Raw genomic sequence first — 15,895 nt, forward strand, 5'->3', positions numbered from 1 at the left:
ACAGAAACACAGGTCTTAGACATTCAAGCAAGTTTAGGTACCTCAAATATCTCACCAGCAGTGATTCAAGCTGGATTACAGTGCCTCAAAGACTTACAGCTAGGTTTAATATCTCTTTGCCATAGTACAAACATTTCTCAACAGAAAATCTATTCTGATCAACAAGAAAGGACAGTATTTTTCAACTGCATTAATCAAGATGTTTAGCAAAGTATGACTGAAATTGCTTGGTGAAGTCATTGAGCTGTGTATGTTTTAAAATTATTGTGAATCAAGACCTTAGTAATTTAATCAAAGTAGCTTTTCCTGAATAATTCCACATAATAAAACCTCTTCTAGAGGACACATACTATGCTAATTCAGCTTCAATTTAAAACTAAACTTTTAAAGTCTTTATGTGAAGTAATCACAAAATATAAACTGCCCACACATAACCTAGATCCTCATGAACTGTTGAAGGGAGACCCTTTTGAATAACAAGATGCACTGGGCCTTTCAGACATACCCTGATCCAAACAGAGAATAATTGAAACCTACATTTAAACTGTGTTTTGGAAAATGTTAAAGCACATGAAAAAAAATTTATGCACATTATATTTTAGAAATTTTTACCACCTTTTAAGCTCAGTGAATTTTATTAGTATTACTGGAAAGATGAAGAAAGGGATTATACCACTTAATACAACAAATACAATTTTAGAAAAACTCAGGCTTTATGACTATGAATTTTATAAATAACCCTTGAAGTGAAGTGAGAATAAATTTTTTTAATCAAATGCACGGTGGCTTGAGTACATGATCATTCACTCCTTATTCAATTTCTGACATGCTACGTCAAGACTAATGTTTCTTTTTTTCCCCTAGAATTGTAAATTTCTCTCCCAACACAACACTTAGCCCTTTGCAGCCACAGACTAGGAAAGACACAACCCCGCATAAGCAGATTTTCTGTGCCTTGGCAGTGTCATGCCATTAAATCACATATTTCAGTGCCACAGAAAAGGAATAATTTTGGTGTTTTTCACTGTTACACTTTTTACCCTGGTAGACCCTCAGCCTTATAGTTGGTACATCTCCAATATTTCAAAAACATTGTTTACACCTGGTTTACATTGCAAAAGATGACTTTTTGTAACTGTCATGCATCTGTAAGGGTGGCACTAATATTACAAACTAACTCTGATGTTGCTCTGTAGGGCTGCTCTCTGCAATACTGTTAATTTTGCGATACATTATCTAATAGTGCACATTAGTACACACTATACAAGACACAAACACAAACACCACTTAGACTTCCCTTTCAAAGTGCTACTCTATCACATGTAAACATAGAAAAACATTTAGTTGTATATCTATGAGGACACAACATATTGCACCAATTTCTTGCATTTCATTATCGCCTCTCTCATCTCTCACAGCCTCAAACCATCTGCCTCTGATTATGTCCTACTCGTCTTAATGATCCTGCATTACCAGTGACATTTCTAAGCCCTAGAAGAGATTATTTTAAGTTCTCAAGAAATACTCTTCCATTAGATCTGTATCACAAAATTTGTTTGGAATATTTCTAAATGGTAACACTCAGTTAACAAACAGTTCCGGAAGAAAAAGAAATAACAGCAATAAAATATTAACAATGACAACAAAATACAAAAATTCATACAAATTAAACAACCACACTTTCATTTCTATTGTTTATTTAAAAATTAGTACAATCTGAAGTTAGGGGGCATTTGGACACAGACAAAAAGTCATCAGAGTTAGTCATCAGTTAAGTCAAAGTCATCAGTTGGTTAAATCACACAGCATTCTGCTTCAGAACTAAATTTGCAAAACAAATACTATGGTACCTTTTCTCTGTCTTCTCTTTGGGCACTGGTTCAAAAAATTGGAGTATTAGGAGTCTTCAGAACAGCTTCAAGAAAATTTCTAAATAGAACTTCAGGTTCAGTTCTAAGTGTAAAATATACTGTCTGTGACCTCAATATACTGGTGGCCCCAGATAAGTTTCATTTACTGCTGCAGGTTATTCTGTATCCATTTCTTGGAAGAGGCTGGTGCACAATTCCACCATACACAAGTGCATTAATGTGAGCCATCACATTAATAAGTTAGAGATAATGCCAAGTATGACACGCAAAGGTTTGATCTTGCTTCATAAAGAGTTTTTTATTTTCTTTAGTTAATTAATTAGACAAATTTCCTCTTTTTAGCATGGTACTAACACTAACATGGGCTTCACAAGTTTTATCACTTTATATTGCTTACATTCAAATATTGCATTTCCCTTCAGAAGAGTTTTGACCAAACCCCACACGCAAGGTATGTGTGTTTCCACACAGCCCCAAATATTATTCAGTGTATGAATGTTTTATCAGACTATCAGGCCAGCCACATTCTGCATGAAGTTCCTGCAGGGAGAAAACATGCATACTTGATTCTCTTTATCCCTTTTACTTTTTAAACCTCAATAAAATGAGAAAGAATGGAAAAATATTCAACGTCATATTAGAAGGTCTGTTCTTCTACACAGGTCACCCCTATCCTTCCATTAATTAAAAACTGGGCAGTCGTCACATTAGCAAAAAATAGATACAGTAAAACAAAATTTAACTTACATAAAAGGCGACTTTCAAATCATTCTATTGAAAAAGCATCAAAGATATATTACATCCCAATATTCAAGCAAGGAGATCAAAGTGCTATAAAGACATATTGATCGGATGTCTCACTTCCCTCTGGATATGCTTTGAGTCATACCAAGTGCCAACTGAGAACACAAAGTTTAAACACGGAATAAGTTTCCCCGAACACAGCAAATACAGATCCTGAAACAGATGAAACTGGTATGTTAACCAGTAACAGCAATAAATCACCACAACTGTTAAACTGAATTACTATTTATTTTTCTCTTTTGGTGTATTTCCTAACTATAACACAAAATGGCACCATGATGACATAAAACTCAGATAGTTACCTGCTTCACTCACCTACAGAAACAACAGAAATAAATATGCCTATCACTAGGTGATACCACGCAGCCAATTATTTTAGTAAATTATGATCAACTTTTTTTTAAGAACACTCATTTCTTCATTATCACACCTGAGACATTTTCCTGTAAAACAAAGTAGTATTTACAAATAAAATCTTGGGACTGCTACTTAGAATTGAGAATCTTAAATGTATAATTCTGAAATCACTTAATTGCTTATTGCAAAGTCCACAGAAGAAACAAAACAAAACAAAACACTAAAAACCAACAACCCCAAAACACAACAACAATTAAGGAGGTTTCACTTAAACTAGAAAGATTTAGAAACATTTTTAAAAGTCTTTTTAACTGAGAAGTAAAAAGATATAGCAACAAGAATCTCATGGGATTTTTCATAAATACACATTGCAAAAGACAACACAAAAAACTAGGCAGCATAAAAAATAATTTCTGGTTTGAGTTTGTTACCCTGCTATAATCTTGAAGAGCTTCCATATTCTTCATGACTAGCAGAGCACAGCATAGCTACAGATTTTGGAAGCTGAAATCAGTAGAAATTCTGAAAAACCTTCTCCTTGAAAATCATTGAGTACCTAATGGAGTGTCAAATGAAATTAAAAGATCAAATTATATGAAAGACAGACACGGCTGCTGTCATAGTATGTAGCCAAGGGGATACAGGTGCAAAGGAACGCATCTCTTGTTTTAGCCTTATGCTAGTTAGGGACATAATTATATTCCAAAAGGTTAATTATATTTCCATAGCTGTTTGAAAGGCTTTACTTATGGTTTCACAAGAAGGTATAAAGATCTTTGCAGAATTAGTTTCACACAAAGAGAAAGGGAGAACATGGGAAAACATGACTAAGGTGAAAAAACGTTGAGGCCCTGGAGATATCCTAGATAAACAGCAGCAAAAATCAAATCTATGTATAAAGGACTTCTATACCAAGAAGATATAGAACGTGTATAGTAAAAAGTCCTACACATTGACGTCTATACTACTAGGAAAAATAGGGTTTAGAACACCTCCTTTAAAAAAATCACATGCTGTTTTAAAGATCTATTGATTCCCTCTGCACATCTCAAGGTAACACAGTTACTTTGTAGTTGATCCAATAATATAACAAAGATCTCCCAGGCACTGGATTTACCAAGAAGCCTTTCAGTATTTTTGAGTGAAAACTGAAAGATAGTTGAAGGTCTTGAAATAACAGGGATAAATGGTATGTAAGTACATATGCTTAATAACCACACACTGTAATTACACAATAATCCCATTTTTCTTCCAAATTACTTGTCAATAAATCTTTCTCACTGCACTATAAATTCCAAGGTCATGGACACAGGTATTTATTAGTATAATTACAATGCAGAAATAAAACCATTAAGCTTTTAGATCCTGATATTGTTCCATTTATTCTCCCCTTCCCCCAAGGGAGGCAAGCAGTTCCTACAAATGGAATACCCAGAAAATATTGGATGCTACTTATAAAAGACTAAAAATATGTTGGTTCATGCAATTACTTTGTTAAAGTTTTCTCTCTATCTAAACTTTGACAGAATGTCCGACTTACCTGTTTTTTAATACCACAGTGCAGCAAACAGACTCAGGATGAAAAGCATTCTCTGAAATAGGCAATGTTAAGACTAAACCACTCTGGATTTCACTGTACACCAGGCAGTAATATATGGGACCAAAACAAGCAAGGTATCAGCCATTTGTCAAGAAGTCACTTGCAATCCAAATTTGTGGACTCTTGTTTCCACAATTTCATTATTCCTAGGCACAAAACTACCTGTCTTGGTCATTTGCTTTCTTCCACAATACACCAGAAGGGCACCTAAGTGCATGATTCATAAAATGATTGTCAAAATCAGACTACTGAAACTGATATGAACAAACTTATTCCATAATTTTCTGGAGAAGGGTAAACCTATTCTTACCCAGAACTTAATTCCTGGTCATACTTAGCTCTCAAAGATTAACTAAAGTGATGTAATAATCATGACTTATTCCAGTATTCTATATAGTGTTTAAATGACACACACAAATTGTTTTAACGGTGATGGTATTTTCCTCACAGTTATCTTAAACTCTTCAGCAATTTGAAAATATGAGTTTTTTCTTATGTAGGGATGCTTTTACTTATTAAAATAATGTTAACATCTGATTAAATTGAACATAAATGTAATAAACTGCTAATTACTTTCATTCTTTTGATGTAAAGTAGAAGTAATTTGGATATAATTTTATTATTCTCTTGCTATATGAAGATAGTAAATAATATACCTGAATAATAGTCTTAATACCAACCAATTAAACATTATGTAATAGTTTAATTTAAAAAATAACAAAAATTGTATGAATACATGTTCAAATTCCAATGTAAAACCTTAACATTTCTCAAAAATTAAGTATTACTGACATTCAATTTGCAAAAGTGGACAAAAGAGGAAATGCAGGGAATGAAACAGTAACACAACAGTAATGCTGATATCCTTGAAAAATAAAAGCTTCTAATTAAATTATGTTTGTCTGAGTTAAACTGCAGTATTGCACTGCTGTACTGACCTTCATGTTAATGCAATCATATAATGAGTTCATAACAATACATTTTAACTCTACTCCTTCTCCCATTCTGGTCATTACTTATATATTTTCCAGAAAGCTTGACTCAGAAAAGTTAAGGCAGACCTTCAATAACTTGGTTGATAGTTGCTTGGCTGCTTCATTGATGACTACAGCAAAATACAAGTCTAAAAGTCACATGCTTAGACTAATGCTAATTCTGATGAGCGTCCTAGGCAAAGAAAAAAGGAAATACACAGAGTTAACAATCTGTCTACAAATAAGTTCTTCCCCCCGACGGTGGCTGGGCACTGGAATAGGCTCCCCAGGAATGTGGTCATAGTCCCAGCCTAACAGGCATTTGGACAATGCACTCAGGCACATGGTGTGACTCTTGGAGATGGCATTGTGCAGGGCCAGGAGCTGGTCTGTTCCAACTCAGGATATTCTATGATTCTATGAATCTAACTCCCTGGACAAACCTCAGAAGAGTGAAATTTAAAGTGAAGTTTAAGTCTAGATATCTGAAATACAGATTCAGTAATATCGGAATGCAATCTTTATCTCAGTTGTGCTCTCTTTCTTTTTGCAAACAAAAGCCCTCAGGTCCAGCCCACAGCTGTGTGTTATCTATGTGTCTTCCTATTACATAAAGCTGCAGCTGCTAGAAGGAAGACTATCCCTTCCCATAAACCTAAACTTCACATACAATGCATTGCAATCTATAAGCAATAAAGCACAAAGGACCAGCTCTATGACAAGCTCGTAGTTAACCTAAGTCTTTGAAGACTAAGAAGTTAGCTGTAGTTGAAGTTATGTAATAGACAAGGAGAACAAACAGGCCTACTTACTTTACAAATAGTTAACACGAATTGAAATACCTGACTAACCTCTTTAGCCTGTAATTTATTGTACCAAGAAAACACATTACCTCTTTCAACTCAGAACAGCGCAGATGACAATACTAATCCATTCTTACCTACTTTATGAATTATTTAGGTGCTCAGAACATTGACAGTGTGGAAACTAGAAAAAAAAACCAACCCGTCCCCCAATTTAATTAATGAATTATGAATTTTAGTTTCTAAACTATTCAGAAGGGAGCTTGCTTTTAACATCCTAAATGTCATTAACACAAATTCTCTGTTACATTAGATGCTAACAGTAATCAGCTATACTGCTTTTTCTAAAAAACAATGTGCAGAAGGGCAGCTTCCTGACAAAGTGACAAACAAGTTTTCAGGATCAACAGTATCCCGCAGTGCAACCAAATCCCAAGAATCTTCTTAACTTAAGGTGTCAGAAGAAAACAAATCTCAAATCTTATTTCTATTCTTGGCATTACTGCAATCTTTTTGAGAAGCATGAAAATCACTTGGTCTTCCTCATATAAGTGAAGCCTCTTAACCTTTCTGTTAAGTTAGAATACTGCAGCATTTTTAGAAATAACTGTAAAACTGACATACAAAGTGTAAGCAATGGTATTAGTAAAAAAAAATATATATATAAATATTTCAATTGGTCTTTAGGAAAAATATGTGGCTATAAATGTATGAAGAAGAAAAGCAGTGAAACCCAGAAAATTTTGTACCACCTTCACCTCAAATTCACCTAAGAACTACTTGACCCAGCCTGCTCAGGGAAAACATTCACTTCTAACAAACACAGAAATCCCAGTCTTCATTTGAACGTAATGAATTCAGATATGCCTGCTTAAGTGAAGGGTACTCTGGACACAGAACATGTATGTATGATTTGAATGACATAGATACTGAAAATAAAGACTCCAAACCTTCCCACTAGAAAACACCTTTTTGTGAGTGTTATCCAAGCATTTGGATGAGATTTCTTTTCCCTCACTTGTGTTGTCATAAATCAATGGCAGCTTCACTAAACCCAGCAGATTAAACAAACCCAAAATTTGGGTACCTTCTCCTAAAATAAGTATTGAAGTCTATGTTGAGGTACATCAGTATCAAATTATATGATTTAACATCTATTGGACTTGAGCTTTTATTTAACAATTTACAGGACTTACTCCATAAATAAAACCTTAAAAATATATTACTTTTATTATAGATACTAACATACCTAAAACAAAGTAAATATATACACAGTGCATGACAACAGAAAACAAAAATACTTAGCTTGATTAAGACCAGCTTGTATCAGAATTAAAAATATGTTTGTTATTGATACCTGTTTAGCATTTGTGTAAAGGTTTCTCCTCAAAGAATGAGGAATCAGAGCAAATGATTCCCCTCACCTAATAAAAAAGAGTGGCGTTAAAGAGTTGCTTAGTTCCAGCTGACCTTGAACATAATTGGCTACTTTGGATGTCTCTATGGTATATGCCATTAAGAAGATAAAAATATACAGGATTAAAATCTGAACTGATAAAGCTAAGAAATTAAGTATTACTCCTTTAATAAGCCTACTTTATGAAAGTACGTGAATACCAAAATATCTCCTTACTGATTACTGTTGAACTGTGAATAAGTTTAAAAATAAGCTATCAAAAGTTAAAGTATCTAATATTTTAATTTTCTTCTTCTTACCTGTTTAAAAATTATGAATAAAGAATTCAAGGCAAGGTTTTTCTTTTACTTCAAGACATCCTGCTCTACCTGAACTCACTTGTATACCACCATACTCACCAAATTTTTATATACACTTAGTCTACATTGGTAAGATTATTTTGTATCCTAAGATGAAGATGAAGGCATATTTTTTTTTATTTTACTTTATACAGTGCAATGGAGGGAGATTTCTGTATTACCTAAGCACTTAAAAACCTATACAATTGTAAGAACCCTGTTTTACAAAGGCAAGGTTAATTATAACAAAGATGAGATTGTTTCACTGCACTGCAAAATGGGAGCTAAAAACCCCCCAACATTTTAAGTCACAAACTCCAATTAGCTAAAGAAAAGGGTCTGTCAATTAAAATGCCAGGGCAAAGGCAGAGACCATTTCTTCCTGTTGTCAATAAAGGCATAAACAAGGCTGGATTGTGGTGAACTGTGAGAGAGAAGAGACTGTTTCTTAAATTTTAAAACCCAAAACATATAGGGCTCAAAATTTACAAAGTACTTTTACTCCTAGGTAGCAAAGCAGGTTATATTAGACTGCTACTAGAATTTTGAAACTACTTATTCAACACAGGTTTGGAAAGGTAAAAAACAATGATAAAAAGTGAAGGTGAAATTATGATTTAGGATGTATACATTATGAAATTTTATCTGCATGACTAAAAAAAAAAAATCAAGGACCACTAGATCATTAACATGTGTTGCCATGCTACCACAACTGTTCTTGTCTGCTTTGTTTATGCAGTCATAGATACATGCTCTTACAACCAAAATGCAATTTTGTGCCAACCTTTGTAGTAAATATTATGCAAAAATTAAGAGATCTCAATTAACCTTCTAAGGTGAGAGACAGTACAGAGCAACAAGTCGACAACTTAAATTTGGTTAAAAATTTCTCCATGGGAAGGATTGAGACTTACGAAGTAATAAACCAAATCAGTGTACCTATAGGTAGTAAACTTCAGGCCTAAGGTTTCTTTTGTCAACATTCTTCACCTCCATCCTATCATCTATATTTTTACATCGCGTTGTATCTTTAAAGCTTCCAGCAATAATCAAGCATTTTACACTAAATCAAGTTGTTTCAGTAGCAAACAACTATTAGACAACTGCAGACGTAGGACGCATTTTAGGATCGTGACTTTATTAAAAAAAAATATTTATCTAGCCTTCAATTAATAAAAACCAGAATCTGTTAAATCTAATTCAGTACCCGATAATCTATGTAACATACTTGTTTAAAACTTCTTCCTGTATTTTAATTGCCTACAATTGACCTTTTACTCCATTTCCTCTGAACAAATGAAACTATGTGTTTAAGCTAAAGTAAAACATGGTGAAAAAACATGAATTAATGTATAAAAAGTAGACACTAATGAAGACTGCAAATGAGATCTGTCTTCTATTCCTTTCCTTCTTTATATTTCTAATAGCCATTTAAAAATCTTGAATCAAGCATTTCTCAAAGAAATCAAACACAAGACTAATGGCTTATATATACCGCAGTTATATCAGAAAGAAAATAGCAATAGTATTAACAAGCAACCTGACTGAAAACACTAGATAAGTTCATTCTTCCATTTAAATGGAACACCCAAAACTAGGGAATTATGAGGGAGAAAAAAACCCCACAAAAACCAGCAGGTACTTGGAAACATCAGTGTCTTTCACCCTTAGTGAGGTAAGGCATTTTTAGCAAATAATACCACTAGTGAAAACCCTCCTTAATAAATTTAACAGCATCCTTCAGCATCCTCCACTATACTACACTTCAAATCTCAACTCTGCTGCAACTCATCCTCCTTGACATCCACTTTCATTGTTGTATTTTCAATATTTCTGACATTTCTACTAGTTTTGTAGCTTGAACCATTTTGGTTCTCCTGCTTCATGACACTTCTTCTCTCAGAATCACAAGTTCTTCTATTTCTCAAAATCCTGGTGAAGAAATCTCTTTTGCTCAGCTGTCAACTCACAGAAGAATACTGGGAGATGGAAAGACAACAGTAGGGCTGAAGAGCACACACAAGAGGCAAAGCTTGCTTTAAACAGAAAATAAATAAAAGCTGCAGGGATCAGGTCATCACTCATTATTGGCTTGACATCACAAAATTTTCTCTATTCCCATGTTAGATATCCACCTGGTTTCAAACCTCTAATACCTCTCTATTCCTTCATTTGTTATCAGAGATTCTGGTAACATCATCTTTTCCCTCATTACTCGTTATGTCTACATCAAATTCTAAATCCTGACAAAAAAGGATTTCGCTCTATCGTCACCTCGCATATTCCAAACTGACAAATGCATTCTCTATCACAGGATTATATTCAGGAAACAGACAATCCGGGTTTTAAAATATTATTGTGATCTCTATCAAAAATTAAAGTATCCCTGTTCTTTTTCATTGTTTTTTTCTATAAATTTCAATCATCTTGTGATAGCTAGAACTCCTGTCAGTTATATTTCCTGTAAATTTCAGACACTTCACATATATTAGTGAATACCACTCAGTTACAAAAGCAGAAAAGTGATGTTATACCTTGAAGTATCATCTTGAAATTGTTTTGAATAGTCTAAAATTTCACTGGACTACATTGTATATATGCATTTACTCTACAGTTTTATTTGGACAAGAATGGCAATATTTGGCTTATTCAGCTAAAAGTAAATTTCAGATGCCTAATTCAGAACAATAATCATCTTACCTTTACAGATTCACTTAAGACTTGGGTTTTATCTGCTTCTTCATTGGATTGCAATGCTAGTTTATTATTTAACTCCTGTAGCTGTTGTGCTTGTTCATTCAAAAGCAATTGTGCCTGATGCTCCCGACATAATGAATTATTTAATTCTTCACATACACTTTCAAACCTTTCACGGGTGATCAATTTCTGATAAGAGAAATAAATTGTGTTTGATTGTGTAACTATACTTACCTGTTTACATGAGTGACTTTCCAAGTTCCACTTGCAAACATATCAAATTCTAAACCAAAAGCATGCTAAAGGTTATTTTTATTTAGGTTTTTTAAATCAAAGACAGACCACCAAGCAAAAAAATGGCCAGACAACTTTATTCACTGTAGTTTTTCAAAACAGCATTCAGGCTACTGTAAACAGTATGCATTCGCTATTCTATTCAAATTAAAACCCTATAGTGCAAACAACCAATATTTAGAAGGAAATAACAAGATCAATATCCCACATTTTATTGCATATCTTGTCAACCCTTATAAACACCTTCTTGAGCTCCTTCTCCCTTTCCAAAAATGTTCCAGAAAGACAAAATAGTTCTTCAAGGAAAATCGCTGTCTATATTTGAATGGCAATCTAAACTGTGGTAATTTCTTCCAACTGTCCCAGAACTGTAGGCAAATAAAACCCAGTATGAGGAAAACTGAAGATGATTAGATATAATTTTGTCTATTTGAGTAAAAAACCACCATACTTTTACCAGCTAGGAACAGGAAAGGGAATGGATTCAACGCCATCTGTCAAATATTCTCTGCTTGGAAGTGTCTTGACTGGGACACGCTAACAGGTCTACCAACTAGGCTTCACTATCAGTGGTCACAACTACAGAAAATGCTGCTTTTTCTGGGACACAACTGTTTTAGTTGTACTGTACACCTGCAGAGCAGGTATCAGAACTCTTAACCATTCACTATCTCAAACAGCTCAAACATATGCTCAATTCTGAACCTACAAGAAATAAGCATAGTAGGAAAGGTGCTTAACGAATCTCCAGCATGCTAAAACAAGACAAGTTTCTTTCCCCTCCAAGGACTGAAGGCACAGTTCTGTACATATGACAGGGGCCAAACTGAGAACCCACCAAATGGCATAAATCCCTCAAGCGCCATGGCCATATGCTTGTGGTTTCAAGCAGTTAAAGAACCTTTTCGTTGTGTCTTCTCATTCCTGTCAGGCAATGCTATTTACAGGTTAGCAAATGCACTGTGCTTAAGTAAATCAATCAGTGACAGCTAGGAGTCAGAGGAATTTGGTCCACATATGCTAGCAGGAATGCAGAAGAGGGCCTGTTTTTCCTCTTCCATAAACTTACCCCTTCAGGCAAACAACCACACTAAAATTTGCATTGACTAGCTCAGGACATAACCCAGCATCAAAGATACAGTAACAAGTATATCATATTATTCAGCAATACTCACACAGAGTTTATACTTTTTTAACTTCTCATGAACATACTTATTCAATACCCTCATTGCAGTTCACATTACTCTGTTGAAGTGAAATCTATAAATACTTTTTGGGTATATAAATCACATCAACATTTTCAGCATACAGAAGAAAACCTGAGTTGCTGAAGACCAAACATGTAATTTATACAGAATACCTCATTCTACAAATCAAAAGGAAACTCTTGTGGAAGAGAAATATTTCTAAACACTTCTAACTTCTAGTTTTCTGACATTTACAAGGCAAATTTTCTGGAAAATTCTTTTAAAAGCAGAATGATTTTATACTTATTTTTCAAAAGAATAAACAAAAACGTATCTTATAAGCAGTCACCTCTAATCAAATATACTTACTTGCATAAACATATTTAATTGCTCTTGTAGGCTCTGGGCTTTGTCCGCTACTTTTTTCATCTCACTGAAATTCCATTTGAGTTCTGCAAGTTGTAGGCGCAGTGAGCGGCGTTCCACTTCCGCTCTATGAAGTCTTTGTGCCAATTCAAATATTTGCTTCTGCAAGGATTCTATGTTTTTCTGTCAGTAATCAGAAACACATGAATGTGCTTTAACATGTACTGTTTTATCAATAAAAGAGTCACATGTAATACCCAAGCAAATCAGACAAAGCTCTCATTTTGTCCTCCATCCGTAAGATGCATGAGGGCAATAAAGTGAAACTGTTTCACCAACTGTTGAGGGTTAATGAAAAATCTGTTTTCAAGAAGGTACCATTTTCATGCAAGGCCCACAAAAAAAGACCAATTATTTCAGGTTTCCCCTTTCCTTCTGATTAAAAGGAGAAAGCTATCTTTGCAGAAAGAAAGAACACAGAACAGAAGAAAAAGGGGGAAAAAAAAAAAAACAAAACACAACAAAAATCCAAACCCATAGCACTTAGTTAAATCCAAAAGCAGTTTTGTTCTTACAAAGCAAACAGAAGTTTGACAGAACTTTAAAAAAAAAAAATTCTTGGATATATCAAATCTCTTCTTAAATTTCTTTGACATAAAAGATATATTCATGGCATAATATTTCTGGGTGTTAGGAATTAACTTCTGATGTCTACATAGTTGACTTCAACATAACAGTCTTTTAAATAATCAGAAACAAAATTAATGGTACTATCAAGAGCGCTTCATCCTAACACTCATGCCATGAGCTGACTGCTTACATGAAGTAGGACTACAATCATGCATACCATACTGGACACTCTGTCACACAATCCAGCTTCCAGGGCCCGTGTATTTATTTCATGAAGTCCATGAGCCAGGCTCTGTACCAAGGAGTCTTTCTCCAGATAAGTAACATATTTGCTGTGGTCTAATGGAACCGTCTCCATTATTACGTTCAGCTTGTCCATAAGTTTTGAAAAAGAGTTCCTGGCTGCACTTGAAAGTAACTTTCCAGAGAGCCGGGACTTTGCACCTTTAAAACAAACAAAAAACAAAACCAAACATAAACCTCAAAAAAACAAACAGACAAACTCCCCACACACAACAAGGACAACAAAAAAAACCAAACCAAAACACTGAAAAGAGACATCAAGTAGGTTATTAGTTTCAGTTTCTTTCACCGAGAAAAGTAAAAACAAACATCTTTAAGATACTCAGTAGAAATTTTCCATTAAAGACTGGAAAACTGAGTTCAAAGGAGTATCTCAGAGAGAGACCTTAAAACAAACTGTGTATTTAGCAATGAAAATTCTACTCCTATCAATTTATGAATGGAAGGGTAGGATAAGAATCTAAAGAATAGGATTTGTTTGCCAAAGACTATTTTTTCAGTTGTTACCATGTTCTCCAATATCATGCTTTCTTAAGACTTCCTTTAGTGTTCTAATTTTGTAATTCAGAAAATATGCAGAACAGATGCAAGCGAACAGAAGTCAGGTCAAGTAAGTCAGAAGTGATAGCACATGGTAAATCACTTTATTGCAATATTTACAATGCAAATTTCTGAGAGTTTCCTGATTTCTCTTCCGTCCCCTCTATAGATGTCTAAATCATTTGCTGTTCAAAATTAGTGAGGCTTGGTACCTTAATGCCATACTATTTATATTCTGAGACAAGAGAATATAATTTACCTTATTCCAAGGCAATTAAAATTTTACAGCTACAATTACTTATTTCCCCACAGGATTTTGGTAATCATCCTTCTCATATAATGGACTTAAGGCCCCAGCACACCCAACATGTCCTGCTTACTGCTAGATTCGTCAGGTCTGTAATTAATAATTGTGTTTAATGTTGATAAATAAAATTGTCAGTGCTCCTTCCACTAATTGGTATTCCAGATAACACTTAATAGGTTTATTTATGCCTTAATAAAAGTCTTGTAATTTAGTTTTCCCTCTGCTAGGCAGGTCTTAATCTGTCATTACTTGTCTTATGATACTATCAGTGTAAGATGACAAGCATGGAAGAGCTTATTTACATTCAGTAGTACAGCAGATCTCCTGTTGCTGCAGTGAACTAAAATATTTACTTAAAGAGTATAAACAGAAAAAAATAACCCCAGCTTTAGTTAAAGAATTTCTGGTTATAGACTGTGCAGGAAACAGCCAGAGGTACAAGACAAAAAGAACATGATTGCTAATACTCTTATATTACAATTCTCATTGTAAAGAAGATCATTTACATGTGAGGTTGAGATTTATCTGTAAGCAAATAACAAAAAAGCATATAATAAAGTCAAATATACTATGTTCAAAGCCATCTTTCTGCTTGGTTTTGGAATACCACCCCTCTAATGATTCCAGTGCTTAACTGGAGTATAATTTTTGAATACATGCTCTCCACTACCCCAGCTACTAGTAGGTCTACCTTTTCTTCATTATCAAGATAGCACGTTTCAAGTTAAAAATCTTATAAGGCATTTTTATCTTGCACTTCAAATAACTAAACATCCTTTGCAATTAAAAAAAATTATTCTTTTCATACCCAGAAAAACCTGCTATTGTAATGCTCTGTCTGCTTTGGCCAAGGATCCTCTCTTTTCCTTATGCTGGCTGTCTATTACTGATTACATAAAAGAAAAATCTACCTTCATCAGTTTAGCTCTTAGCACAGATTATCCTGTCATATTTGTCTTTCAGCTTCAAAGAATCCCTCTTTCTCCAATCATAATACATTCGCTAGTTGAATGTTTAGTTAAAAGAATCTAAAATTAAAACTAGAACATTTTTATGGCATTCCATATGATACTAAACCCTTACCAAAAACTCTTCTTTGCCATGATTTTCAGTACATATCCAAAAAAGGATGAGCTACTGTCCATTTTTCCCAGTATTTCCCAGTATTTCCACTTGCTATCTCAGCTTATGAGATTGTTTGCCTTTCAGAAAACAGTGTTTTTCCATATATGCAGCACCTAGTATGGCAGCCCCTTTCCCTATGTCTAGAATGTCATGTTTAACTATATTAAAAATAAATTTAAAATAATAATTCAGGCAATTGTGTTGTAGCATTTTGAAATGATCATTCCACTTCACAACAAGCAGTCCCCTTATCCAGTACAGTTCAGCACCCACAACTTAAAA

At 34.1% G+C, this 15,895-nt stretch overlaps 1 protein-coding gene across 1 annotated transcript in view; it reads right to left on the reverse strand.

The window, feature by feature from the left end:
• The window catches only part of CCDC171 (coiled-coil domain containing 171), a 160,889-nt gene that overhangs the window by 63,145 nt on the left and 81,849 nt on the right, over nt 1-15,895 (reverse strand). The window contains exons 18-20 of the mRNA XM_085042372.1: nt 13,556-13,782; nt 12,712-12,891; nt 10,865-11,050 (exon numbers count right to left, since the gene is read on the reverse strand). Coding sequence (XP_084898498.1) covers nt 10,865-11,050; nt 12,712-12,891; nt 13,556-13,782 — 593 coding nt within the window. The remainder of the gene's footprint in view (nt 1-10,864; nt 11,051-12,711; nt 12,892-13,555; nt 13,783-15,895) is intronic.

The sequence above is a fragment of the Lichenostomus cassidix genome, chromosome Z (genome assembly GCF_008360975.1).
Source record: "Lichenostomus cassidix isolate B80296 chromosome Z, HeHo_3.0, whole genome shotgun sequence".
NCBI lineage: Eukaryota > Metazoa > Chordata > Aves > Passeriformes > Meliphagidae > Lichenostomus > Lichenostomus cassidix.